Source organism: Peromyscus maniculatus, chromosome 8 (genome assembly GCF_049852395.1).
Source record: "Peromyscus maniculatus bairdii isolate BWxNUB_F1_BW_parent chromosome 8, HU_Pman_BW_mat_3.1, whole genome shotgun sequence".
Lineage (NCBI taxonomy): Eukaryota > Metazoa > Chordata > Mammalia > Rodentia > Cricetidae > Peromyscus > Peromyscus maniculatus.
In genome coordinates, this window is record NC_134859.1 from 12,031,940 (window position 1) to 12,057,202 (window position 25,263).

At 54.5% G+C, this 25,263-nt stretch overlaps 6 protein-coding genes and 1 non-coding gene across 10 annotated transcripts; 3 read left to right on the top strand and 4 right to left on the bottom strand.

Moving 5' to 3' along the window:
- Bicdl2 (BICD family like cargo adaptor 2) lies at positions 1-8,150 on the top strand. Its single transcript, XM_006996302.4, has 10 exons — positions 1-137; positions 1,378-1,672; positions 5,075-5,290; positions 5,420-5,536; positions 5,612-5,758; positions 6,458-6,649; positions 6,763-6,912; positions 7,136-7,266; positions 7,452-7,572; positions 7,668-8,150. Exons 2-10 carry the CDS (start codon positions 1,391-1,393, stop codon positions 7,827-7,829), a joined length of 1,518 nt encoding a protein of 505 aa, XP_006996364.2. The 5' UTR covers positions 1-137; positions 1,378-1,390; the 3' UTR covers positions 7,830-8,150.
- Positions 8,151-8,188: 38 nt separating this feature from the next.
- Positions 8,189-13,736, bottom strand: Thoc6 (THO complex subunit 6). Its single transcript, XM_006996303.4, has 13 exons — positions 13,435-13,736; positions 10,509-10,624; positions 10,353-10,417; positions 10,164-10,267; positions 10,035-10,072; positions 9,905-9,953; positions 9,735-9,806; positions 9,546-9,648; positions 9,123-9,172; positions 8,987-9,049; positions 8,795-8,905; positions 8,579-8,713; positions 8,189-8,502 (listed from the first exon to the last, which is right to left on the bottom strand). Exons 1-13 carry the CDS (start codon positions 13,471-13,473, stop codon positions 8,422-8,424), a joined length of 1,026 nt encoding a protein of 341 aa, XP_006996365.2. The 5' UTR covers positions 13,474-13,736; the 3' UTR covers positions 8,189-8,421.
- Hcfc1r1 (host cell factor C1 regulator 1) lies at positions 13,729-15,104 on the top strand. Of its 3 annotated transcripts, none has more exons than XM_006996304.4 (3): positions 13,729-13,963; positions 14,436-14,564; positions 14,778-15,104. In XM_006996304.4, exons 1-3 carry the CDS (start codon positions 13,878-13,880, stop codon positions 14,911-14,913), a joined length of 351 nt encoding a protein of 116 aa, XP_006996366.2. In that variant the 5' UTR covers positions 13,729-13,877; the 3' UTR covers positions 14,914-15,104. The 3 variants fall into 3 exon arrangements, with proteins under 3 accessions (XP_006996366.2, XP_076434084.1, XP_015845166.2); XM_015989680.3 differs by lacking the exon at positions 13,729-13,963 and adding an exon at positions 14,085-14,224; XM_076577969.1 differs by lacking the exon at positions 14,436-14,564 and having other exon boundaries at positions 13,730-13,963.
- A 233-nt stretch (positions 15,105-15,337) lies between these two features.
- Positions 15,338-17,336, bottom strand: Tnfrsf12a (TNF receptor superfamily member 12A). The gene is made up of 4 exons (XM_006996305.4): positions 17,179-17,336; positions 16,387-16,491; positions 16,029-16,163; positions 15,338-15,939 (listed from the first exon to the last, which is right to left on the bottom strand). The coding sequence occupies exons 1-4, from the start codon at positions 17,270-17,272 to the stop codon at positions 15,884-15,886; spliced, it is 390 nt and encodes a 129-aa protein (XP_006996367.1). The 5' UTR covers positions 17,273-17,336; the 3' UTR covers positions 15,338-15,883.
- A 1,488-nt stretch (positions 17,337-18,824) lies between these two features.
- On the top strand, positions 18,825-22,115 carry Cldn6 (claudin 6). 2 transcript variants are annotated; one of them, XM_076577970.1, is made up of 3 exons: positions 18,825-19,132; positions 19,493-19,564; positions 20,784-22,115. In XM_076577970.1, the coding sequence occupies exon 3, from the start codon at positions 20,800-20,802 to the stop codon at positions 21,463-21,465; it is 666 nt and encodes a 221-aa protein (XP_076434085.1). In that variant the 5' UTR covers positions 18,825-19,132; positions 19,493-19,564; positions 20,784-20,799; the 3' UTR covers positions 21,466-22,115. The 2 variants fall into 2 exon arrangements, with proteins under 2 accessions (XP_076434085.1, XP_076434086.1); XM_076577971.1 differs by lacking the exon at positions 19,493-19,564 and having other exon boundaries at positions 18,952-19,132.
- A 162-nt stretch (positions 22,116-22,277) lies between these two features.
- Positions 22,278-24,254, bottom strand: Cldn9 (claudin 9). The gene has a single exon (XM_006996308.4). The coding sequence runs from the start codon at positions 23,373-23,375 to the stop codon at positions 22,722-22,724; it is 654 nt and encodes a 217-aa protein (XP_006996370.1). The 5' UTR covers positions 23,376-24,254; the 3' UTR covers positions 22,278-22,721.
- A 688-nt stretch (positions 24,255-24,942) lies between these two features.
- Positions 24,943-25,072, bottom strand: LOC121831908 (small nucleolar RNA SNORA36 family). Its single transcript, XR_006075503.1, has one exon. It is a non-coding gene; the product is annotated as a small nucleolar RNA SNORA36 family (small nucleolar RNA).
- Positions 25,073-25,263: the final 191 nt, after the last annotated feature.

The following is a 25,263-nucleotide window of genomic DNA, read 5'->3' on the forward strand; positions in this document are numbered from 1 at the left end:
GCCATTCCCGCCACCAGGAGGCGTCCCAGCCCCTCCCGCGGCACCGCCCCTCACCTGTGCAAGCCTGCACCTGGCGCCGCCTCCGGAAGAGGACATTGGGGATCAGGGGAACTTCGGAGGGAGCCCGGTGGCGACAGGTGAGAGCCTAGGGGGGTGCAGAGGGCGGGACAACCAGACTTTTGGCATGGTTGGGGAAGACCGGTCGGCAGGGCAGGATGAGGGAGCTCAGGAACGGCCTCCAGGGACTCTGGAAAAAAACTCTGGGAAGCCAGGACACCAGCAGCAGAGAGAGTGGTGGGTAGGCGTTGGATACCCAAAGCAGGGATCAGGGATCGGGGACGCACTGGGTCTGGCCCTGGGACAGATGGACTGGGACTTCTGTAATACCTGGAATTTTCGGGCCCAGCTGTGCTTGGCACCTGTCGATACTTGGCACCTGTCGAGAAGAGGGGGACAGGTGTGCGTGCGTTCTGGGGTGAATAGGGAGCAGGGACCCTCCCGGGGGTTGGCATGGAGAATCCAGGGTGCCAGGCCTTTCCTCCTGAGCCCCTGAGCCCCTGTCCCTGGGCGGCCCTGTAAAGCACAAGGCTCCCATCCCCAGGGGCGGGCCGGGAAGTAAACAGAAACCCGGTGGTGCGCTGGCTGGCACAACCTGTTACCTCGCCCTGCGCTGGGCCAGCGCCAAGGCCCAGGGAAATTGGGGGTCTGGGAATGAGAGCTCCTAAATCAGGAGGGGTAGAGGCAGGAATACCTGGGTCTTGCTAAAATAAAGACCTAAGAGATTCTGCTGGGAATCCAGGGGGGAGGGACACGCTGGCCATCAAAGCTGACAAGGCTAAACAAGTCTAAAACCCCTCAGGGGTCTTGAGAAAATAAAGCCGGGATATGAGAAGGCGAAGGGCTAGAGATCCGAGTTTCTGGAAGGGGAAGGAGTTGGATCCCTGTGGGTAAAGGTTCCTAATGGTGAGAGCCCTGCACTCTTAGGATAAGGATTTGTTTTCATCCTTGAAGGCTGGGTCTCCCTGAACCTGCATTCTGGGATTAGTGCCCAGGTGGTGAGGGACTGGAAAGAGGAGCAGGGACTGTCAGAGGGTGGCCTGTGGCACCAGAGCGCAGAGACAAAGCTTCCTGAAGGCAAAGATCATGTGGCAAAGACAGAAGGTAGGAGTCGGAGCAAGATGGCAGGTTTCATTCTGCTTCCTGCCTCAGTCTACCCTGAGGTCATTAACGGAGCTGAGTGGCCAACATGGATCATTAACCCTTGTTGGTCCAGGGAGGCCCTGGCTGCAAGATTGGGAGGCTTAGGTGTTTTCCATCAGGGGCCGAGCCCTGGGGCTGCTGCAGAGTGGCATCATCAGCAACAACCTGTCTCCACAGATGCACAGGTGCCATGGACTCCGCTGGTGGGCCAAGCTTCCCTTCTGGGATCCTCTCAGGGGGCGCTTCTCCTAGCGGTGATGAAGGGTTCTTCCCCTTTGTGCTGGAGCGCCGAGACTCCTTCTTGGGAGGGGGCCCAGGGCCAGAGGAACCAGAGGACCTGGCCCTACAGCTTCAACAGAAGGAGAAGGACCTGCTGCTGGCCGCTGAACTTGGCAAGATGCTTCTGGAACGCAACGAGGAGCTTCGGAGGCAGCTAGAAACGCTGAACACTCAGCACTTGGAGCATGAAGAAGTGAGCTGGCCTCTGGGGCAGATGGAGGGTGGGCAGGGCTAGGGTGGACAGGGACGAGAGCCCAGCAAGAAGAGGAGAGAGGAGGATCGGGGAGGACAAGTGGGCAGAGTGATGCCTCTCAAACGGATCTGAGCAGGGTAACCAGGGATAGTGCCAGCCTGTAGTCCCAGCACTCTTGAAGTTAAGAAAGGCTACATAACAAGACCTTGTCCCTAGAGAAAAAGAGCCAGGCATGGTGACACAGGCCTTTAATCCCAGCATTTGGGAGGCAGAGGCAGGCAGACTTCTGTGCCAGACTGTTCTATTCTGTGTAGTGAGACCCTGTCTCAAAAGAAAAGAAAAGAAAAAGAAAAACAAGCAAGCAAGCTAGCAAATACATGCACATTCATTAAAAAAGAAGAGTGGATGGAGCCGGGCGGTGGTGGCGCACACTTTTGATCCCAGCACTTGGGAGACAGAGGCAGGCAGATCTCTGTGAGTTCAAGGCCAGCCTGGTCTACAAAGGGAGTTCCAGGACAGCCAGGGCTATACAGAGAAATCCTGTCTCAAAAAACTAAAAGGAAAAAAAAGTAGACTGGGGTTGATGAAGAGTTGGTAGAATTCTTGCCAAGTAAACACAAAGCCCTGAATTTGGTCCCCGCTACACATGAATCCAGGCATGGTGGGGTCTGTAAACCAGCCCTTGGGAAGTAGAAGCAGGAAGTTCAGAAGGTTTGAAAGCCATCCTTGGCTACATATTGAGTTTGAATCCAACTTGGGCTACATGAGACCCTAAAAAGAAAGGAAGAAAGCCGGCAAGAACTCTAGACTGGAGGTAGGGTTCAGTAGTAAAGTGTTTCCTGTAACACATGAAAGGCCTTGGGGTCCGTGCCCAGTACAGCAATAAATAACAAAAAAAAAAATAATCTCAGGCTAGATGTGGTGTCACACACCCTTAAACCTGACACCCCAGGAGGCAAGGACAGGCAGATATGTATGAAACTTGGTCTGCAGAAGTTCCAGATCATCCAGGACTATATAGTGAGACCCTGTCCCAATGACAAAAATATAATTTAATGACAAACAAGATCTGCATTCAGATCCCTGTCTGGCTGTGACCCTGGGCAAGCTGTAGGCCCCCCCTAAATCTATAGGCTAGCTCCTCAACCATCCATGTAACCCCAGACACTGGGACCGCTCCCAGCATTCACCATGCCAAATGTTCCCCATCTATCTGTCTTCTCTTCTCATTCTTGTCCATTCCTGGGTTGTAGGATCGGGTCTTCACTCTGTCAACCCCACTCTCACTCTGGGGCTCATATCTGTATTTGTAAACACCTTCATGTACCCACATTATAGACCTGGGTCCCTGCTCCAAGCTGACCTTGGTAGCCAACTACCCTCCACCCTCTCCACCAGGCCACCAACCAGCATTTGCATATAAATGGTGCTCCCGCCTCGGTGCACACCTGTAAGCCATGTTGAATCTTCTACACCGGGTTCCAAATCCCCACGCCATATTTCATTCTCTCTGTAGCTCCAGCCCCGCGTCTCTGCTCATGCATCCACAGCATCCTCACACTGGCCCCAGCTTTCCCGGACTCTAGCAGTGAATGTGAAAAAGACCAGGTGTGGTGGCACACGCCTTTAATCCCATTGCTCAGGAGGCAGAGGCAGGCGGATCTCTGTGAGTTCAAGGCCAGCCTGGTCTACAAAGCGAGTTCCAGGACAGCCAGGGCTACACAGAGAAACCCTGTCTCAAAAAAAAAAAAAAAAAAAAAGTCACATCACTTTCCTGGACCAGCATCTCCCATCACAGTTAGAATGAAACTGAAACTCCTCACTGTGGCCTAAAAGTCCCGGGAACCACTGTCCTCTGGTGTCTATGACACCTTCCCTATTTTTTTTTTTTTCATATTCATCATGTATACAGTGTTCTGCCTGCATGTCCGCCTGCAGAAGAGGGCACCAGATATCACTATGGATGGTTGTGAGCCACCATGTGGTTGCTGGGAATTGAACTCAGGACCTCTGGAAGAGCAGCCAGTGCTCTTAACCTCTGAGCCATCTATCTCTCCAGCCCCCAACACTTTCCCTTTTCTGACAGGGTCTTTTTCAGTTTCTTGAGTGGCTCAGGCCTGCCCCACTTTTGAGTCAGGTTTGCTGTACAGCTTGGGGCTGGCCTTGAACTCACCATCCTCCCATCTCAGCCTCCCAATGCGAGATTACATGTGTGCCATTGCTCATGGTTTGCACTTGCTGTTCCGCCTGAAACCCTCTTTCTGGTTGGCTACCCTTGTCCTGCAGGAGCCGATGCAAACATCAGCCCCTCCCTAAGCCACTCCCCCAGCTCCTCTTCCTCAGCTCACTTCCCTGAGTCCTCCACAGCCCTTCTCTCTGAAATCCCTGATTCAGGCATGTGCCCATGTGCCTGTGACCCTCTGGCAGTGAACTTGAACTGCTGGTCTCCATCAACTCTTAGTAGCCAGACTCTAGACTAGGAGGAGCACAGGGAATATTGAATAGGGATGATGTATGTCCGTAGGGGTTGAATGACAAAGGGCTTGAAGATGTTAAAGGGACTTGCAGACAACAAAAAGACTGTTGAAACCTCATAGCAGTAGCAGAAATTAGCACTAGCCAGGAAAACTGGACCCCAAAGCTGCCCAGGGCTTTGCTGCCCTGGCAATATTAAGAGTTTGACTACCTAGATTGGCCATCCAGACACTAGCTTCTTACCGTTTCCTCATCTGAGGCTGCTCCCTCTAGTGGACGAAATGAAGTAATACAGACAAAGAGCCGGCAAAGCACTTGGCTGGAACATCTGCTAATAATTGTAGCAACTGCGGTCAGCGTCACCTGGCCCATCCCATCCCTTCCTGCTTTGAAGGCCCGGAGACAGTGGACTGGCCCCCCCAGACCTGTCTGTCTTCCTATGCTGGGCACTTTAGTGTGTCAAGTACGGCCTCCCCCTCTCCCTCCCCGGCCGCTGGTCCAACAGGTTTGGAGGAGGGCAGATAGAGGGGTGGGGCTCTGGGTGGGACAGCCCAGGATTAATTAGAGGGAGAAGGGGAGAGGGGCTGGGCCTACTTGGCCCACAGAAGTTCCAGGAGACTGTGAAGTGGGATGCCATGGGCCGGGGCTTGAATTCTACCAGACTCAGGCGCCAAAAACGACGCTTACGACTTCGGAAGCCCAGGCGGCAGCCGGAGGTGAGTGGGCATCAGGGATGTGACTCCCACCCGTCAGCCCACCCGTCTGGCCTGGAACCTTCACTCTTTCTGCCTCTTACGGACTCTCCTTTTTTGCTGTCCTGTCTGCCTTAGACAGACTGGCCTCTTTCGATCTGGGTGACCCTCCCTCCATCCTGGTCTCCGAGTTGCTCCAATCTTAGGTGGCTTCCTGTCTTTCCCCTCCCCACAGAGGCTGCAGCAGGAGAATCATGAACTCCGCCGAGGATTGGCAGCCCGGGGTGCTGAGTGGGAGGCCAGAGCTGTGGAGCTGGAGGGAGACGTGGAGGCCTTGCGGGCCCAGCTTGGGGAACAACGGTCAGAGCAGCAGGACAGTGGTCGAGAGCGGGCGAGGGCGCTCAGTGAACTCAGCGAGCAAAACCTGAGACTCAGCCAGCAGCTGGCCCAGGTAGAATGGCCCCGGCCCTGGAGAGGTGGGGGCCGATGCACAGGTCCTCAGTGGGGGCGGGCAGACTGGGCTGGTGTTGAACCCAGGCGGTTGGTACCGATGGCTCCATTGTCGGCCCCGCCTCCCCAGGCCTCCAGGACCGAGCAGGAACTGCAGCGCGAGTTGGACACCCTTCGGGGGCAGTGCCAGACTCAGGCCCTGGCAGGGGCCGAGCTGCGGGCACGGCTGGAGAGTCTGCAGGCAGAGGTGAGTAGCAGCTGGGGCTCCCTGAGACCGGCCCAGCAGCCCCCCCTCTGGCTCATCTCGGACACCTGTCCCCAGAACCAGATGCTGCAGGACCGCAGGCAGGACCTAGAGGCCCAGATCCGAGGGCTCCGTGAAGAAGTGGACAAAGGCCAAAGCAGGCTACAGACCACCCATGAAGAGTTGCTGCTACTCCGTCGGGAGAGGAAAGAGCACAAGCTGGAGGTAATGAGGGGTGGGGGTGGGGTGCGGTGGGGGTGGGGCAGCCAGCCAGGCCCTTGGCAATGCCTCAAGACTTTCTGGGAGATGAGGCCAGTGAAATCACCAAGAGAGAAGCAAGTGGGACCCTGAGGGCGAGTCGGAACCAAGAAAGAGTACCTTGTGAGGGAGATTGCATCAGAGCCGGGCAAATGCAAGTCTGGGACTGGCTGAGGTCAGAGCTCAGGACAGAAACCTGGTCTGGGGTGATGGACACGGTGAAAAAGAATGAAAACGGAGGACAGTCTGAGTTCAGATGGTTTGGCTTCTCAGCCCCACCCTGCCTCAGTTTCCCCACTTGTGAAATGGGGTGGTATTACATACCTCAAAGGACTGTGGTGAGGGTGTGAGACTCAGAAGGATCAATAAACGCTGGATCAAAGCAGTGAGTGGACTAGCAGGAAGGCTGTGCAGGGGGAGGGGACACTCTGAGATGACCTGATGGGCCAGAGGACGATGCCAGGCACGCCCTGTTTTATAGGTGAGGAAATTGGTGCCTGCAGAGGGGAGGTGTGTATTCCAGGTTGCTCTGTAATTCAGGAGAGGGGCCGGCCTAGTCCACCAGGGAGCAGACCCGGCAGCGCTCGGCCCTCGGGCGCCCCCTGTGGGCCCACCGCAGAGCGCAGGCTTCCTGCTGACAGTTGGCATGATCTGTCTGACCTGCAGCTGGAACGCGCTCGCTTCGAGGCTGGAGAGGCGCTGAGCACGCTGCGGAGGCTGCAGCGTCGGGTCTCAGAGCTGGAGGAGGAGTCGCGACTCCAGGACGCCGATGTGTCGGGCGCCTCCCTGCAGACGGAGCTTGCCCACAGCCTTGACGACGACCAAGACCAGCTTGTCAATGAGTGTGAAGGCGCCCAGGTGAGCTTTCAGCCTACCAGCCAAGCATTAGAATAACCAATGAGGGGTGCAGGCTCTGCCCCTCCTTTCCCCGGAGGTTTCATGCAGCACTGATAAGTTCCCTTGGCCTACAGACCACCTTGTCTCTGGAGACCCAAGAGGTGTCCAGTCCCCAGCCTTCAGTCCAGGAAGAGAGCTTGGAGCCCCCCAAGAAGCGAGCATCCCTGAGCCCAGCAGAGATACTGGAGCAGAAGGAGGCAGAAGTAGCCAGGCTACAGGATGAGGTTGGTCCCCCCCCCCCCCAAGCTGGCCTGTACCTCCAGGAAGCGTTCTGGGCTCCACCGTCCTCCCTAAACGCCTCCCTTCATCCCTTCTGTTGAAGGCTTACCCTCCACCCCCCCACACACACCCGTCTGACTCAGACGGAGTTGCCTGCGGTGTTTACGGAGCAGGCACAGGTTCGGGGGAGAGCATGTTGTCCCGTCTACCTTCTTCCCTGGCCTGCAGATCCTGCTGCACCGCACAGAGGTACAGACCCTACGGGATGAGCTGCTACGACAGAAGGAGCTGAGGGCGCAGGACGATCCCGAGGAAGCCCTGAGCTGTGCACTCTCTGACCGGGACGAAGCAGTGAACAAGTGAGCCTGGCATTCTCACGCACTCCTCAGCCAGGATTGCTCTCTGGTCTCTTCTGGGCCCCTATTTCCACCGTCCTAACGAGTATAAGCTCCATCTTATCTCAGAAGCTTCAGCCTTCCTTAATTTCGATGTTAGTGGCCCCCCAGTGATCTTGGACCATATTCTCTCCCCCTTCTACTCTTAGGGTCCTGAAGCTGTCACTGGAGCTCAGTCGAGTCTCGCTAGAGCGCGACTCTTTGTCCCGGGAACTGATGCGAGCCATCCGCCAGAAGGTGGCGCTGACGCAGGAGCTCGAGGCCTGGCAGGTGAGAGGGCGGGCCCTGAATAGGGCTTGGCTAGGCATCCCGACCTGACCTCACCTCCACGCTGACCCATACCCACCCTGCTCTCCCTCCTGCAGGACGACATGCAGGTGGTGATTGGGCAGCAGCTGCGCTCCCAGCGCCAGAAGGAGCTCAGTGAGGCTGCAGCAGCGCGTCAACGCACCAAGACTGGCTTTTCACTACGCCTGGGATCCGGGCAGAGTGGAGGCTTTCTAAGCAACCTCTTCCGGAGGACATGAGGGCTGGCGGCAGGGCTACCTTTTCTCACCCTGGGGCTCACTTTCCTCTTAACAGCCAATGGATCCACAGGGCCTGAATAACTTCCAAGAGAGGCCACTGTCTTCCTTGCCCCAAGAGGTGGACAGAGGCAATTCAGGAGCAGGAGCCAGCTTTGGGGCAGGAACCCCAGGTCGGTGGTCGGGGCAGAGCTGTTTATTTTTCGAATCTACATAGGTCTATCTTTTCTAAGCACCAGGCTCCTGTTCTGTCCTGGGACAGGGCTGGGGATGGGTATTTATGTGTAAGGATAGGTCAGAGCAATATATAAATCTCTATACTTACTTGGTCTCCATTCTTGGATAGAAAGTGCAAACAGAAAAAAAAAAAAAAGCCTAAAACTTTATTTTGACAGAAAAAAAAAAAAAAAAAAAAGCTGAGTGTAGTGGTTCACAGATCCAAACCTCAGCACTTCAGCAACAGCCAGAAGGAATGCTCAAAGTTTGAGACCAAGCTGAGTCACAAAGCGAGTTCCAGGCCAGCCTGGGCTAAAGCATAAGACCCTATCCCAAAACACAAACACCACGCTAGCTCCTGAGATGGAGGATCATGGTGTCAGAAGGACATGGAGAAAGCTCGGTAGCCCAGGTTGGTGAAGACATCCACTCGACAGCTGTTGCCTGAAGCAGTCAGGACCTAAAAGCCAAGAAGACATGGCTGACCCACCCATCCCATAGGCCCCTTGTGATCCCACATCTCTTCCAAGACCCACCTTGCACTCTGGGGCTGCTGGCTGCTGGTTGAGACTGAGGCTGAGCAGCCCTGGGGAGGAACCAGGCACCTGGGCCTTAAGCTCCCCACTCAGCTGCCAGTGGTTGACACAACAGCCCTGGCCAGCAGATAGGATCTGTGGGGGACAAAGAGGAGGTTCAGGGGTCAGGTCTAGACAGGGGCACTGGACAAGGTGACAGGATCAAGATGGACTCACCAGGTCCTGGTAGAAGGTGACATGCTTCTGTGGTGCCCGAATGGGAAAGACAGTGGTGGGCGTGGAAGACCTGAGGTGCCAGAGGGTGAGCGCTGGGCCCCCTCCACAGACCTAGGCAGAAAGGCAGCAGGCCCCAGTCACTGTGAGCCATGGACTTAGTGATCTCTCCAGCCCACACTGTGCCCAGCTCACCATCCAGTCTGAGTCAGTAGCCAGACATCCAATCCAGCGCCCATTGTGGGGCCTTGAGCACTCCTGGGAAGGAGAGAAGAGGTGAGGAGACTGGAGGATGGATCAGTGAAGGACAAGGATGTGGGCCTCTCCTCACCTCATGCTTATAGACTTCAATGGTCTGAACCTCTTTGGCTATACGGAGATCTGTGGGAAACAAGACACCAGGACTCTGGACCAGCCACATAGCATTTCTCTGTTTAACAGTCCTGGCTGTCCAGGAACTCCCTCTGTAGACCAGGCTGTCCTCAAACTCACAGAGATTCACCTGCCTCTGCCTCCGGAGTGCTGGGATTAAAGGCATGGGCCACCACTGCCTGCCTGGCTCATCTCCCCCCCCCCCCCCCCCCCACCAGACAGAGTCTCTACGTTGCCCTTACTGTCCTGGAACTCATTTTATAGACCAGGCTGGCCTCGAACTCAGAGATCTGCCTGCCTCTGCCTCCCGAGTGCTGGGATTAAAGACTTGCGCCACCAGACCCAGTGTACTTTCTTATTGTCTAATTGGACTTGTCCTTACCCCAAAGCCGTACAGCTCCATCCTCACCACCGGACAGCACCTCAGGGCTGCGATCCCTGAGTGCCAGGCAATGGATATAGTCTGTGTGGCCCCGGAGGGCCCGCTGCAGGGCAAAGAGAAGGCTCAGGGGAGATCCAGGAAGCATACTGCCTTTGGCCCAGACTTGCCCTGGCTCCAGACCCTACTCACCGTGAAGGTCCCAGTTTCCAGGTCCATAGTGTGCAGCTGACAATCTCCCCCAGCTAGAATGAGTGAATTCTCCTATGGGAGAACAGGAGAGCTGAAAGTTAGTGTCAATCAGGGTCGAGAAAGAGTAAAGGAGCCATGTTTGGACTAGAATGGTCACAAAGAGCTCAGACCTTGGGGACAAGCAGCAAGGCATTGATTTCAGGCACTTCCAGGCTGGTCCTAGGTGGAAGAAAAGTGTCAGATTCACAGAGGTAGTGTCCATGACCTCATATGCCCTCCACCAACATGGTCCTCGCTCACCTGTATGGAGGCTGACGACGCCACAGTTCCTTACAGCCCTTCAAGAGAAACACAGCAGCAAACACTGAATGATCCTAAACCTCTCCACGTGGGGAAGCCCAGTCTGTTTATAGGTTCCGGACTCCTTACCTTCTTGAGGATTTCTGCCCAAAGCCAGCCCTTCACTTCCCCATCCCCAGCGCTGAGCAGATGTCGATCTGTAGAGACCATGCTGTAGACAGGCCCGTCATGGGCTAGAGAGACGGAGAACGTTAGTGAGCCCACGGCGCCCCACCTCTACCCTGAGGTCCCCTGAACCATACCCACAGCTATACCCACCATGGAAGGTCACCATGGGTTTTTTGCTTTCTTCTTTGGCCTCTGAACTCAAGGCAGCAGATAAACTGAAAGAAAGGTGGGGGGGGGACAAGAGTCAGAGACAAGGAGCATTAATCCCAGAAGGCTCATGTGGGGGGGGATCAGAGTAGAGGGTACCTGAAGATGGCAATCTGCCCATAATTGTTGCCAGCTGCCAGAAACTTCCCACAGGGCGAGACACTCTGGGAAAAGATGGTCATGTGGAGTCGCTGCAGGGCCTGAAATACCTCAGCCTGTGGGAAGAAGGTAGATGAGGAGAGTCTGGGGCCTCCTCCTACAGACTTCTGTTTGTCTCCCCTGCCCAGACTCCAGCCCTTCTCAGCCATAACCACAGTTATCTCCCCATACAAGAGTGGCTCCAGGGCTGGAGAGATGGATCAGCGGTTAAGAGCACTGACTGCTTTTCTGGAGGTCCTGAGTTCAATTCCCAGCAACCACATGGTGGCTCACAACCATCTGTAGTGAGATCTGGCTCCCTCTTCTGGTGTGCACGGGCACATGCAGGCAGAATACTATATACATAATAAATAAACAAATCTTTTTTTTTTTTTTTTTTTTCTTCCGAGTCAGGGTTTCTCTGTGTAGCTTTGCACCTTCCCTGGATCTCGCTCTGTAGACCAGGCTGGCCTTGAACTCACAGATATCTGCCTGGCTCTGCCTCCCGAGTGCTGGGATTAAAGGCTTGTGCCATCACCGCCTGGCAACAAATCTTTAAAAAAAAAAAAAAAAAAGAGTGGCTCCAGGAAGAGAGTGTGAAAAGGAGAACTGAGGTACATTACCTAAAACCGAGCAAGCACCCAGCGTCTCCTGTCAGCTTAACAGACAGAAGGCACTCGCAGGAAATCTGTCATAATTAGGTAAACTAATGAACATTACGAGCTTTGTAGCCAGATGTGGTAGAGCACAACTATAGTCCCAGCACTGGACAGGTGGAGGAAGATCAGTGGTAATTCAGGGGTAGCCTGGGCTACATGAGATAGTCTCAGATACACACACACACACATCTGAGGATGTACTTGAATTGATAAGAGTACTCGTCAGCATGCACCAAGCCTTAAACTCAATCCCCAGCACCGCACATTGCATAAAGCAAGCACACTGTGGCCTGTGACCCTGGCACTCAGGAGGTTGAGGCAGGAGGACATCCTCCACTCCATGACAAACTCCAGGCCAGCCTGAAATATGTCGACCATGTCTCAAAAAACTAAGTGAGTAAAAATAATAAATCAATCTTTAAAAAATGTGTGTGTGTGTGTGTGTGTGTGTGTGTGTGTGTGTGTGTGTAGGGAGAGATGGCTAGCACGTAACTCCTACAGAGGACTCTCACAGCACCCACATGGTCGGTCACAACCATCTGTAACTCCAGTTCCAGGAGATCTGATGTCACCTCCCCCGCCTCAGAGAGGCTCTCACAGGAAGCCCTCCTGTCCCCAGAACTCACTATGTAGATCAGGCTGGCCTCACAGAGATCTGCCTACTTCTGCCTTGCAAGTGCTGGGATTAAAGGCATTAAGTTATTAGGCCTTGTTTTTTGTTTGTTGTATCTTTGTTTTATTTTGGTTTCTTCTTCAAATGTGTATGTGTGCGCTGTGTATATGAGTGCCCATGAAGACTAAAAGGGGGTGTTGGGTCTCCTGGAACTACATTACAGGCATCTGTAAACCCACTCCTATATGGGTGCTGGGAACTGAACTTGGTACCTCTGGAAGAGCAGCAAGTGCCTTTAACCACTGGGACATCTCTCCAGTCCCCTGCCTCTTCTGGCCTCTGAGGGCACCATAAACACACACAGCAAACATAAAACATTTATAGACATACAACAATGAATAAATCTCACAGGGAATTAGCAGGCCTAGTGTAGTGACAGGCCTTTAATCCCAACACTTGAGAGGAAGAAGCAGGCCAGCCCGATGTACTTCATGAAAACTGGTTTCCAAACGATGAAGTGGCTCTTGTGACTAGGTTAACTACTCAATTGGTAGACCATGCTCTATTTATTTATGTATTTATTTATTCATTTATTTGGGGTGGTGGGGCACAGGGTTTCTCTGTGTATCCCCTGGCTGTCCTGAAACTCACTCTCTAGACCAGGATGGCCTGGAACTCCAGAGATCCACCTACCTGCTCCCTCCCCTACCCAGTGCTGGGATTAAAGGCACGTGCTCGCCACCATCTGGCTCATGCTTTTTGTTTTTTAAGATTTATTTTTATTGCTTTTAATTATGTGTATATGTGTGTGAGGGGAGTATGTGCAAGTGAGTACAGATGTTCACAGAAGCCAGAGGATTCAGATCCCTTGGAGCTGGAGGTACAGGCAATTACAAGCTTTGGAACCTGAGTGCTTGGAACCAAACTCGGGTCCTCTTCTCTCTCTCTCCAACTGCTAAAGCCTATTCTTAACCCAAAGTCCTGTGTTTAAGTATCAGTACTGTATATATTTGACATTATGGCACACCTAATAGCCTATAAAACTCAGTGAAGTAAAGGCTCGAGGAACATAAATTCAAGGTCATTCTCCATTATATAACAAAGTTCAAAGAAAGCTGGAGATATATGAGATTGTCTCACAACAATAAGCTGGGGTGTAACTAAACCACAGAGCATGTTCTTACAATGCCCAAGGCCCTGGGTTAAAAAAAAAAAAAAAAGGCTCATGTACAATTATGATTAACTTTTTTTTTTAAGTCAGGGTCTCACTATGTAGCCCTGGATGACCTGGAACTCGCTAAGCAGCAGGCTAGTTTCTAACTCACAGAGATATGTCTGCATCTGCCTCCCCAGTACTGGGATTAAAGGCGTGTGGCACCATCCAACGGTGCTAAATCTTTTTAAGTGACTTTATTATCCTTCACAGTAAAATGTACCGACATTTAATCCCTCTGATTGTCACAATTAGATTCCAAAGATCAGGGGTCATTTGGGGGGGCCAGAGTCCGAGTCCCACAAACCACCTACGCACACTGGGTATCCTGAGTAGTCCTTGGCCACCGGGGCAGGGCAAGACTACAAACCCCAGAAGGCACTGTGCGCACACTCGACTCACCTGACCCAGAGGCATCGGCGACGGTGTGGCCTGCTCCATCTTCAGAACTACAAGTCCCAGAGGGCTCTACGCGCGACACAACCTCTCGACTCCCAACGTGTCTGAGAGGGGCTCTTCTCGTTGCGCTCCAGGACCTGGCACTGCCTGCCGTTCAACAACTAAGGCGGCAGGCCCGTACTGCCTCGAACCACCGAAACCTAGGAGAGCTCCGCGAAGCACGCTTAGGCTAAGGAGCGTCTGAGACGGCCCAGCTACGCCTAATCCCCTCCCCCACCCGCCGACCCCTCCCGCCTTCTAACCTCGCGCTGCTCGCCTTCCGCGCCTGCGTGGAACGTCTCCAGTGCGCACGCCGTGGCCCCGCCCCTCGCGTTGTGCCACGCCCTCAAAGGCTCCGCCTCTGCCGCCTGGATCCCACCCCTCTATCTGCAGGACCCCGAACCGTAATGATCCTACAACAGCCCCTGGAACGAGGCCCCCCGAGTCGGGACCCACGGGCCACCACTGGGGTGACTCGCGGCCTGGACGCCAGGTGCGTAAGCGGTCCCTGGGTGGGCCGGACTAACGGAGGGTAAGAGCTCTGGCTGGCGACCCAGGGCCGGTCACTCGGGTGATCCTAGGAAGTGAGGCGAGGTGGCGCAGGAAACCGTGGTGCTTGAGCTTGTGTTGTAGCTGGGAAGCCACGGTCAGGATTTCCGAGGTAGCCTGGTGGATGATGGCCTGGGAGAGGAAGGTGGCTTAGGCCACACAGACACGACTGATTCTGGAATCCTGGCTTACTCCGCAGGCTCAGGTGGGCAGATCTTCGGCAAGGGGAAAGGTGGGCTACACCTGGCTCTAATTCCCAGCTCCCCTCTCCTAAGAGCTGTGCCCACGAGCATGGAGACCCCTGGAGAAAGCATTAAGTTGGGGGCAGATGGGTCTCCTTAGATGTCACCTTTGGTCCTCATCAGTTTGCCTCCACGCTCAACATCCCTGCCTCTGTCCTCTGGTCTTTCCCCCAGGGAGCCCATGCACAAGCAGCTTCTGTCTGAGGAGAACATGGCCACCCACTTCTCCCGACTCAGCCTACATAATGACCACCCCTACTGCAGTCCCCCTGTGACTTTCCCCCAAGCCCTGCCACCACTCAGGTAGGCACCTCCCCTTGCAGAGCCTTCCGGAGGATCACGTTCGTCCTCAGAGCCCCTCCTCATGCCGGGCCTCATCATGCTATTTTTAGCTTCTAGCCAACTTCTGTGCTGTTTTCCATCTTTGGCTCCAGGGGACCTGGACCTGGTAGGAGGTGGCTTTGCCAGCCCAGCCTCTGCCCCATACTTTCACTGTCTTTTTTTTTCTTCTTTCAGGAGCCCTTGCCCAGAGCTGCTTCTCTGGCGCTATCCTGGGAGCCTGATCCCTGAGGCCCTCAGGCTGCTGAGGCTGGGGGATACCCCCAGTCCCTTCTACCCTGCGTCCCCAGCTGGGGATATCATGGAGCTCTAAGTGCTGATGGCCAGTGTCCCTCCCCACCTTGTTCCTGACAACAAAGACCAGCAACCCCGAGAGGGATGAGGTCCTTCCCCTATAACAGGAGAGATGATATTGAGCTCAATGAAACCCTGGATGGGAGAGGCAGCAGCTTGGGAAGGGAAAGTGTCACCCCATTAGTGAATAAAGATTTCTGAGCAGTTGAAGGTTTCTCAACAGCCTGTGGGAAGGGTGGAGTGCTGGATGCTGGGGTTTTCTCCTCAAAATCTTCCCTGGAAAACGGTGAGGGCAAGCCAGGTCCTGGCAGGCTGGGCTCCAGGCATTGAGAATGTGTGAGTCAGAGCCTCACCCCCCGCCCCCGCAGTGGCCGACTGACGCCCTCCCTCCCTCCCTCCAGTTCTGGGTAGTCAGGCTAGGGATCAGGCCATACTCCAAACCATTTAAAGTTAAAGATTCTTTTATTAATAAATTCTCCCTCCCCTCCAAACTTTATCCCCCAAATAAATATCCCCCCCCCCATTAGGGGACGGGTTGTGTGTTTGCATTAGGGCCAGCCCTCCCAGAGGGCCAGCCCCTTAGTGTTAAGAACAGGTCGCTAAACCTGACCAACTCCCAGGACTGAAACTCAAGGGTAGTTGAATTTCAGCCCATCTGAGAGAGTGGGACCTAGTGTGTCTGCTCCCCAAGTCAGCCAGGCCTCCAGGATTTGGGGGGAGCAAGAGACCCCCTTGTGCAAATGCTGCAGTTCCTTAGTATGTGTTGCTTTGTGACCCAGCCTGAGGCTCTCTGCCCTGGAACCAGAGACAGGGCAATCTAGACACCTTAGAAGGCTCCCCTGAACCCTAAGCCCAGCCTTTGGAGGTGAGTCACCACCTCGCCCCACCCCCTTGCGGTTGGAAGAGTCTGGCTCGGGCTGTGTCTGGAGGGCCAGGCTGGCTCCAGAATGAATGAATGGACGATGAGTGGGCACCAGCGCGGGCGCTCCTCACTGGATCAGTGCCACACCTGGGCAGCCCTCTCCACCAGTCTCCTCTATGGGGGCTGGAAGAGAAGAGGTGGGGTTGTGATTAGGGCACACTTAGGGAAGTGATGGGGGAGGTGGGAGGATTGAGGACGGGGAGGTCACTTACTAGTAAACTTTTCTCTCCGCCGGCACCGTCTCCAGACCAGGAAACCAGAAAGCAGCGCCAAAACCAAGGCCAGACTAAGAGCGCCTCCCAGAATGGGCCAGAGCAGCCTGAAGGGGGCAGGAGGTGCCGCTGCGCCTAGTGGCCAGGACTCAAATCAGATCTCGCCCTTGGGAAGCCAGTCCGCCCTCAAGGGGGTCTCAAACTTTGCCCCACAGAGTGTTCCCAACCGGATAGAAGCCCCTTCCCCAGTCAGTGCTCCTTGATTTCCTAGACCCTAAGTTCGCGACCCTCCTCTCCGCCGCAGCAACCCTCTACCCACTTCCAGGATCCGCTCGCCACCGGCCCCGCCCCCACTCACATCCCAAGCAGAAGTCGCTGTGTGGTCGCGCTGGACATGAAGCGCAGTCCATGCACTTGTCGAGATCCGCGCTCCAGGAGCTGCCGCTAGAGCATGGGGCGGTGCCTGGGGAGGGGGCTGCAAGTCAGAAGCCGGCGGCTGGGCGCGGCTATTCTGGGGGCTGAGGTCAGGGTCAGTCGGCTCAAATAACGTGAGTCACCATCGCCCCCCCACCCCCGCATTCCTCACAGGTGACCGCACCGCCAGACCGAGACACGGCAGTGCGGGAGGGGGTCGGGTAGCGCGCGACTTGGGGGGGGTGATTCCCCCCCCCCCGCCAGAGTGTGACTCACTCCTGGGCACTGGGCCCGACCCCAGTCCCTCCTCCCGCATAACTGGGCATTGAAGTCACCGGATGGAAGGGGCACCCCCACATGGTATAGAGGGCAAAGACCCCAGTGCCCCCTCGCGATTCTTAGCTATCGGACTGGTCAGACCCCATTACAGACCAGGGTGAGGGCATACCCCCTTCCCAAAACAAACCTCGTTCCCTCAAAGTTTACTTTCTGTCTCTACTCTGGCTCGAACTTTTGAGACGAAAGACCCCACACCTGATTGGACAGGTAGCGAAACAGGACTCAGATTGTGGATAAAACTTGGAGTGGATTGAGACCTTCCCCACTTGGAATACTCTGCCTAAAGTCCACGGATCACAGATCCGCACGTCTACCCGGTTCCACTCATCTCCAGGCACCCAAATTCCGTTCCTGAGCCCCCAAATACGAGGTTCACCGTCCTCTGAGCCAAGCATACCTGGTGCCTGTTCCCCGGCCGCGGCGCGCATCAGCACCAACCCGAGTCCCAACACGAGGATCTGCGGCAGAGGACGCGGCCAACCCGGAGCCATGACTGCCGGTCCCGAGGCAGCAGCAGTCTGTTCCCACTACCCGCGGGCCAAGACTCGGGGCTGGGGCTCCGCCCCCGCCCCCGCCTTCCGGGGCGGAGCCCTTGCCTCTGCCCGCCCCAACATCCACTCGGCTTTGCGGAGCCGAGAGCAAGCAGTCGAAGTCATTCATTCAACACAATCCTCCAAGTGTCTAGAACGCCGCGAGGACGTCTACCCTGCTCCTCCCTCTGCGAGCCTTAGTCCCAAGGGCGTGGAGCGGGGGCAATCAGCTATAAGACGTAATTGCAATATATATTTTAAGTCCAAATAAATTATGTTTGTCTATTATTTTGCAATTCTGGGGTGGAAACCAGAGGATTGAATACACCAGGCAAGCACTGAGCGATACCCATACAGCCTTTATGTTAGCTTGCTTTTTTTTTTTTTTTTGTGTGTGTGTGTGTGTGTGTGTGTGTGTGTGTGTGTGTGTGTGTTTAAAGATTTATTTATTTATTATGTATACAGTATTCTACCTGCATGTGTCCCTGCAGGCCAGAAGAGGGCACCAGATCTCATTACAAGTGGTTGTGAGCCACAATGTGGTTGCTGGGAATTGAACTCCGGACCTCTGGAAGAGCAGTCGGTGCTCTTAACCACTGAGCCATCTCTCTAGCCCTGTTTTTGGTTTTTGGTTGTTTTTGTTTGTTTGTTTGTTTGTTTGTTGGGTTTTGGGGGGTTCTTTTTTTTTTTTTTTTTTTTTTTGGTTTTTCGAGATGGGGTTTCTCTGCGTTGGTTTTGGTTTTTTGAGACAGGATCTCATACTGTATCCCAGGCTAGCCTCAAACTCGAAACACTCTCCTGTCTCGGCCTCCCAGTGCTAGGATTGCAGGCAGGAGCCACCACACCTAGATTTTCTTTGGTTTGTTTGTTTTGTTTTGTTAGAATCTTGCCTTATAGCCCAGGCTGGTCTCTATTTCCGGGTTCTCCTGTATCAGTAAACAGTACTACAAGCATATGCATGCTGTATTATTTTTTTAAGATTTATATTTTTGTGTACGTGTATGTGCCACATGTATATGAGTGTCCCTGGCGTCCAGAAGAGGGCAACGGATCTCCTAGAGATGGAATTACAGGTGGTTGGTTATAAGCTGGGTGTAAAAACCCGTTCACCTGGAAGAGCAGAAAGGCTACTAACCGGTGAGCCATCTTTCCAGACCCACATGCTGCTTTCTTAAGGGCCTCGGGGTATACAAAAACAAGGAGATGGCTCAGCGGTAAGGATGCCTGCTGCCAAGCCTGGCAATCTGGGTTCGAGCCCCAGGGCCTATAGAGTGGAAGACGAGAACCAACTTCCGTTATCAGTTCTGACCACAGGTAAGCAGTGTGACAGTCCCCCCCCCCTAAAAAAAAAGTATAAGGATGCCTGCTGCCAAGCCTGGCAATCTGGGTTCGAGCCCCAGGGCCTATAGAGTGGAAGACGAGAACCAACTTCCGTTATCAGTTCTGACCACAGGTAAGCAGTGTGACAGTCCCCCCCCCTAAAAAAAAAGTAATGTGCCCTTTAATTTGTACCTTAGACTTACATAGTAACATGCAGACTTGTCTCCATTCGCAAAGTAAGAAACTGTGGCTGTGGGAAGTTGAGTGAATTCTCAAGTCACAGCTCGGGTCGCTGAACTCAGCAGGTAGCAGGTGTTGCCGCCGGAGTCGCCGGCCACTAAGGGACGTGGCTGAGAAAAGCACTCCGGCGGTTGTCAGGGAGGGGGTCTCTGCCCCTCCCAGAGGGAGGTGGTCCAGTGACGTCATTGCGACTTTAAGACCCCTTGCCTCCGCCCTCGTCCCTACTTTCGACTTGGGAATCTTTGCAGGACTTGTTTGCAGGTGAGCAGCCTGGGGCTAGTGTGAGTTGCGGGCGTGGAGATACGCGGGCAGGGGATGTGGCAGGGTGCTTGCGGGCATGTGCAGAGAGCTGGAGCTTCGATCCTGGTGGCAGCCTCTTGGGTCAGCAAGTCCCTAGGCAGGAAGTGGTTGCACCGAGCCCCTCAAGGCGATCGAGTACCCGCGGCCCCAGAAAAGTTAAACGCCCCTCCCCCTCCCCCGGGACAAAGACACCGAAACCTGGAACGCCCCTCCTCCACCTGCTTGGTTTCTCTGGGGCGGGACTCCCCTCCCCCCCCACCTGCAGGCGCGGACCCAGCTTCGGGCGCCGCCATTAAGCCCCTCCTGGTCGCGCACTCCTAGGCTTGATAACCAACCAGCCCCGGGTGGCCGAGCCGGACAGGACGCCCTCGGACAAAGCTGAGTGAGCACTTGGTAAGTGGAGAGGGACAGACATGAGAAGGAGCGAATGTCTCTCCAGATGTTGACTCCAGCGTGAGGCTGCCAGTGAGAGGGGCCTGTGCCATTCTTAGGTGCAAGGTGCACACTTAGATCGAGGGTAATGGGGAGCCACAGCAAGGCGCCGAGCACAACTGATTCCCTTAGTACCACCAATGTGAAGTGCGACGAGAAAGACACAGGTGCAGCCTGCCACAGAAGGCACTGGGGTCTTGAACCTTAGCTCCTTACGAAGCTGTGTCGAGAGAGGAAAGGTAGCGTGGCCTTTGGTCTGAAATTCGAAAGAATGCTCCCATTCTCGAGGGCATGCACCTTGACCCTTAGAGGTGGAGGCTGGACCGAATCGGCTGGTAGCCTAGAAAAACCTGCCTTTGGGTGAAAGGCTTTGTTTTTCCTCATCTCTCAGCAAGGGTGGGCTGGGCCCTGCTTGGAAGGGCCTCCAGCAACTCCCAGGGATTGGGAGGAGATAACTGGAGCATGGGGGAGGGCTAGGATTTCAAGGAATTAGATCCACCTGAAATAGGACCCGGAATGGAGCTGGGGGTTTCCATTTGAGCCTCGGGTGGTGGGAGGAAACCTTAGGTTGGACCTGAAACTTGTGGCTAGAGCCCGACCATTTCTTCACCCCTTTGCGTCGCTTTGCTCACCTGATAAAACGCACCTGAGGATGTAGTGCAGTTTGTAGTGCTTGCCTGGCATGCACGAAGCCCTGAGGTCAGTCACAGTGCTGCATTATCTGGGTGAGGTGTTACAGGTCGTAAATGCCTGTTACCCCAGCACTCAGGTGGTGGGAGCAAGAGGGTCAGAAGTTCAAGATCAGCCTCAGCTACAACGGGAGTTCAAGGCATTTCAAGCCTGGGCTACATAAGACCCTGTCTCAAATAAAATAAATGTACGAGAAAGCAGCTGCCACTGGCCTGGCCTGTGCCTTCTGCTTTGTCCTATTTCCTATAACCTGCATGAAAAACAAAAACAAAACAAGATTTCGTGTTTTACCTGTCACAGACTAGGGAAGAATTAAATCTTTATTTTACTTTTGATTGGCCCAGGGAGTGTATCTAACCCACTCTGCAGAACACTGTAGCCAACTGTTAAGGTACTTGGTGCTGGTATCACAGCTGGCAAGATATAGGACATCCGGGCCTGCCACACTTTAACTAACATTCCTCTGTTTCAATCTTCCCATGCTACACAGCCCCCTCAACCTCACCATGGCCTCCGCCGGTCTGCAAATCTTGGGGATCGTTCTGACCCTGCTTGGCTGGGTCAATGCCCTGGTGTCCTGTGCCCTGCCCATGTGGAAGGTGACAGCCTTCATCGGCAACAGCATCGTTGTGGCCCAAATGGTGTGGGAGGGGCTGTGGATGTCCTGTGTGGTCCAGAGCACCGGCCAGATGCAGTGCAAGGTGTACGATTCACTGCTGGCGCTGCCCCAGGACCTACAAGCCGCAAGGGCCCTCTGCGTCATCACCCTCCTCGTTGTCCTGCTTGGCCTGCTGGTCTACCTCGCTGGAGCCAAGTGCACTACCTGTGTGGAAGACAAGAATTCCAAGTCTCGACTGGTGCTCATCTCTGGGATCGTCTTTGTCGTCTCCGGCGTCCTGACCCTCATTCCTGTCAGCTGGACGGCCCACTCTATCATTCAAGACTTTTATAATCCCTTGGTAGCTGATGCTCAAAAGCGGGAGCTGGGGGCCTCCCTCTATCTGGGCTGGGCAGCCTCGGGCCTTCTGCTGCTGGGTGGGGGGCTGTTGTGCTGCGCCTGCTCCCCTGGAGGGCCCCGGGGACCTAGCCATTACATGGCCCGCTATTCTACATCTGCCCCACATTCGGTCTCTCGCGGACCCTCTGAATACCCCACCAAGAATTACGTCTAATGCTCACTGGGGAGTGAGGCGCTGCTGGCCAGGCCATAGGGCCTTGAGCTGAGCCATCAAGAAATGGTGCCTAGTAGTCTTGGGGTTGTTGAGTTTGTTTCTGTTTTGCAGTACTGGATATTGAACCGGGGCCCCACACTTTGTAAGCCAGCACTCTACCAATGAGCTGTATGGTAGCGGCCCCTCGGGTTGGTTTCGAGACAGGCTGTCATTACGGAGCTGACTGACCTCCAACTCTAGTTTGATTGCCTCAACCTGAGCCCAGGCTCTGCAGCTCGCTCTGCAGCTCGCATTTCTCATTTTTAGATTATGCATCGGGAGGGGTGATACTTTTAGTTTGTGTCTTTATTCACTCTGGGCATCTTCTGCAGAACCTGTTCTGAGACTGCTTTTGGACCTGGCCTTTGTGATCCCCAAGATGGCCTGTCCCAAGAGTTCCCAGTCCTGGAAGGTCAGGTGATAAGTTACCAAAGAATTTTCTTCTCCAAGTCTTCCAACCTTTTGCCCCTACATCCCATGACCAAAGTTACTGTGTGCTCTCCCCCAAATCAGGTCCCAGCTGTGCTGTAGACCCTTCACCCCCTTTTCTCTAGCCTTGCACATTTCCCTACCCACACAATGTTTTACCAAATAAAACATGATTTTTATAGCATGCCTTCGATGTCAGTTGGTGTTTGGTACGGACCTAACCAGAGGGAGGTGGCAGTTCCACAATCAATTCCGAGCCTTTCTGGCTCAGACCCCATGGTCTAAGCAAGCATGCTTTCTGGCTGGAACCTGGTGCACCCCCACCCCCATACCTTTTCACAGATCAAAGGAAGCTCAGTTACAATCTGCTTTTATTCCCAGCTCAGGGTGGGGAACGGGTAGGGCACTGAGCAGCTTGGGTTCAGGTGGTGGTTGGGCTAGACTTGACCATCTGAAGGCTGTTAGGTCACTGCACATCTTATTTTGAAGGCAAGGAGGCTGAGGCCCAGGTTCCTGGGGTATAAGGCACAGCTCCGTGGAGAGGAGAAAGTCCGTTCAGGAGAGGAAACCACAGCAATACCCTGGGAGGCAGGGATGGGCCAGGGTCCCCAACAGCTTTGGCGCTTTCTCAAGATTGCAACCACCGCAAAAGGTTGGCTCAAGACAGACCAGTCTTGACCAAAAAGAAGTGAGCTTCCCTGGCATACAAGGTTGATCAGAGATGCAAGGTGCAGCCTAGTGCCTGGGCATAAGGCTGCAGGTTTGAGCTTCTGGAGGAAGCCTCAGCCTCACACGTAGTCTCTCTTATCCAGTCCTGACGCACCTGAACGGGAAGGGATGGAGTAGCCCAGCCTGGGTCCACGGGGCCGCTCGAAATGAGATGGGGGGCACGTACAACAGAGGAGCCCTCCACCGAGCATGAGCAGCGCGGCCGCGGCCCAGCCCAGGTAGAGGGAGGCTCCCAGCTCTCTCTTGAGGGCTTCAGCCACCAGTGGGTTATAGAAGTCCTGGATGATGGCATGGGCTGTCCAGCAGACAGGGATGAGCACCAGGATGCCCGAGAGGAGGAGGAGGACCCCTGCGGTGAGCACAATTCGGGCCTTGGCACCTTCATCCTCCACACATGTGGTGCACTGGGCTCCCGTGATGGCCACCAGCAGGCCGAGGAGAGCCAGCAGGAGGGCCACAACGCAGAGGGCCCTTGCGGCTTGTAGGTCCTGGGGCAGCGCCAGCAGCGAGTCGTACACCTTGCACTGCATCTGGCCGGTGCTCTGGACCACACAGGACATCCACAGCCCCTCCCACACCACCTGGGCCACCACGATGCTGTTGCCGATGAAGGCTGTCACCTTCCACAGTGGCAGGGCACAGGACACCAGGGTCCCTAGCCAGCCCAGCACGGCCAGGGTCATGCCAAGGAGTTCAAGGCCAGTTGAAGCCATCTGCTCCTCAGGTCTTCTCAGCTCTCAGCCTGAATCACACACTCAAAACAGGGTTGGGAGCTCGGAGTTCCGAGTTCGGGGTGGGTCTCAACTGCTCAGGAGGTGGATCAGTTGCTCTCAGGCCAGGCCAGACCTCACATCTGTGGGCCTCAGCACCTGATACTCACTGAATACAAAGAAGTCCTTAGGTCCTGCTCAGCTGGATTGCTTGTGTCCTCTGGGAAGCCTGTGGCCCGTCACAGACCCTCCAAACCTGCCATGAACTTGGAACAGACGTGTTCCTCTCTGCTGCCGCTCACTTCCTTTCTTGGTTGAAGTCTTCTCTCAGCCTGTCTCCAAACAGAGAACTGTGAGGTGCCACCTGGGGCGTCTGAGGGCGCTGGCTGCAGGCGGGTTTTTAAGGCCTAGGCAGGGGAGGAGCCCCGCAAGGACCTGGAGGCTGCCATTGGGTAGCAAAACCAGAGCGATGGTGAAAAGGGGGTGGGGTGGGGTACCAAGACCTAGTGGAAACCCGTGAACAAAGGAATTCCGGGAAGACAGGACAAACAGAAAAGGGACGAGAGGAGCCAATTTCTTGGCTTGGGACGGAGAATTAGACTGATGAGCCCCAGCCTGAGCCCGCTCCCTCTTGTCACCTGTCCAGTTCACTCTGTGATGGTGGGGAAAATATGCCCCCATTACCCATCCTTCCCCTCCCCGCTCCCCACCTTTTCAGAACTCTCCGGAATCTGATCTGTCTCCAGTCTCAGCTCAATAACCCTGGCAGCTCCTAGGGGAGAGGCCCTGCCTACAGTTTCCCAGACAACAGATGCCTGGCGCCCAGCTCAGGTGGCATTACCAAGGCAACGGCCTAGAAAACTACTACACACACACACACACACACACACACACACACACACACACACACACACACACGCTTCGACCTCAGCTCAGGTGTTCCCACTCCACCCCCACTGCCGAAACTAGGGGGCTGGGCTGAGCTGAGCTGCAGAAGGTCCCTAGCGGCCTGGTGATAAAGAGCCTGTTGTGGAGATGGGGGATGGCAGAAAGAGACCTTAGGCAAGAAGGGACAAGTGGGACCCTGAAATAGGGTACCAGAATAGCCAGCCAAGCCCAGACACCATGGAGGTGGGCAAGGGGGTGAGGTCCAGAGGATTAAAATGTCCCTAAACCCTGACTTTCAGGTCACAAAAAAGACCCCTTAGAGTCTCCATTCACAAAGTGCTACCTGATTTCAGCTCAAATTCTGATCCTACCAGGGGTACCAGGGAGGACTAGCTGTCTTAACCTCTTTGGACCAGAGACTCAGCTGAGAAAACTCAAAGAGCCTGCTTTCCACCTGGGGACACAATCCTGCCAATATGTGCATATCTCAGAGAGGTCATGGAAGTCATGAACAATCCCTGGAGGGCCCGGAGGCTAGGAACTCCTGAGGCTTTTTTTTTTTTTCCATAGCCCTGGCTGGCCTGGAACTCACAGAGATCTGCCTGCCTCTGACTCCTAAGTCCTAAGATTGAAGGTGTGTACCACCATGCTCAGCTTCTGAGGACTATTATTTTTTTTTAATTTGTGTAGACTAGAAGTATATGAATAGAGTAATACTCTCTATTAAGTCATTCCCCGAGTCAATTTCAATGTCCCAAAGTTTAATTAACAGAACAGGGAAGCTGCCCTGAACTGAACTCAACACTTTGGAGGAGGACTATTATTTAAAAAAAAAAAAGGCTCCTTCGGAGGCCAGGCCAGTGAAACCCAGGTGTTTTGCCTGCATGTCTGTCTGTACAGCACGGGTTCCTGGTGCCTGCCAATGCCAGGGAGAGAGCATTAGATGCCCTGCAACCAGCATTACAGGTGGTTGTGAGCCACCAGGTGGGCACTGGAACCAACC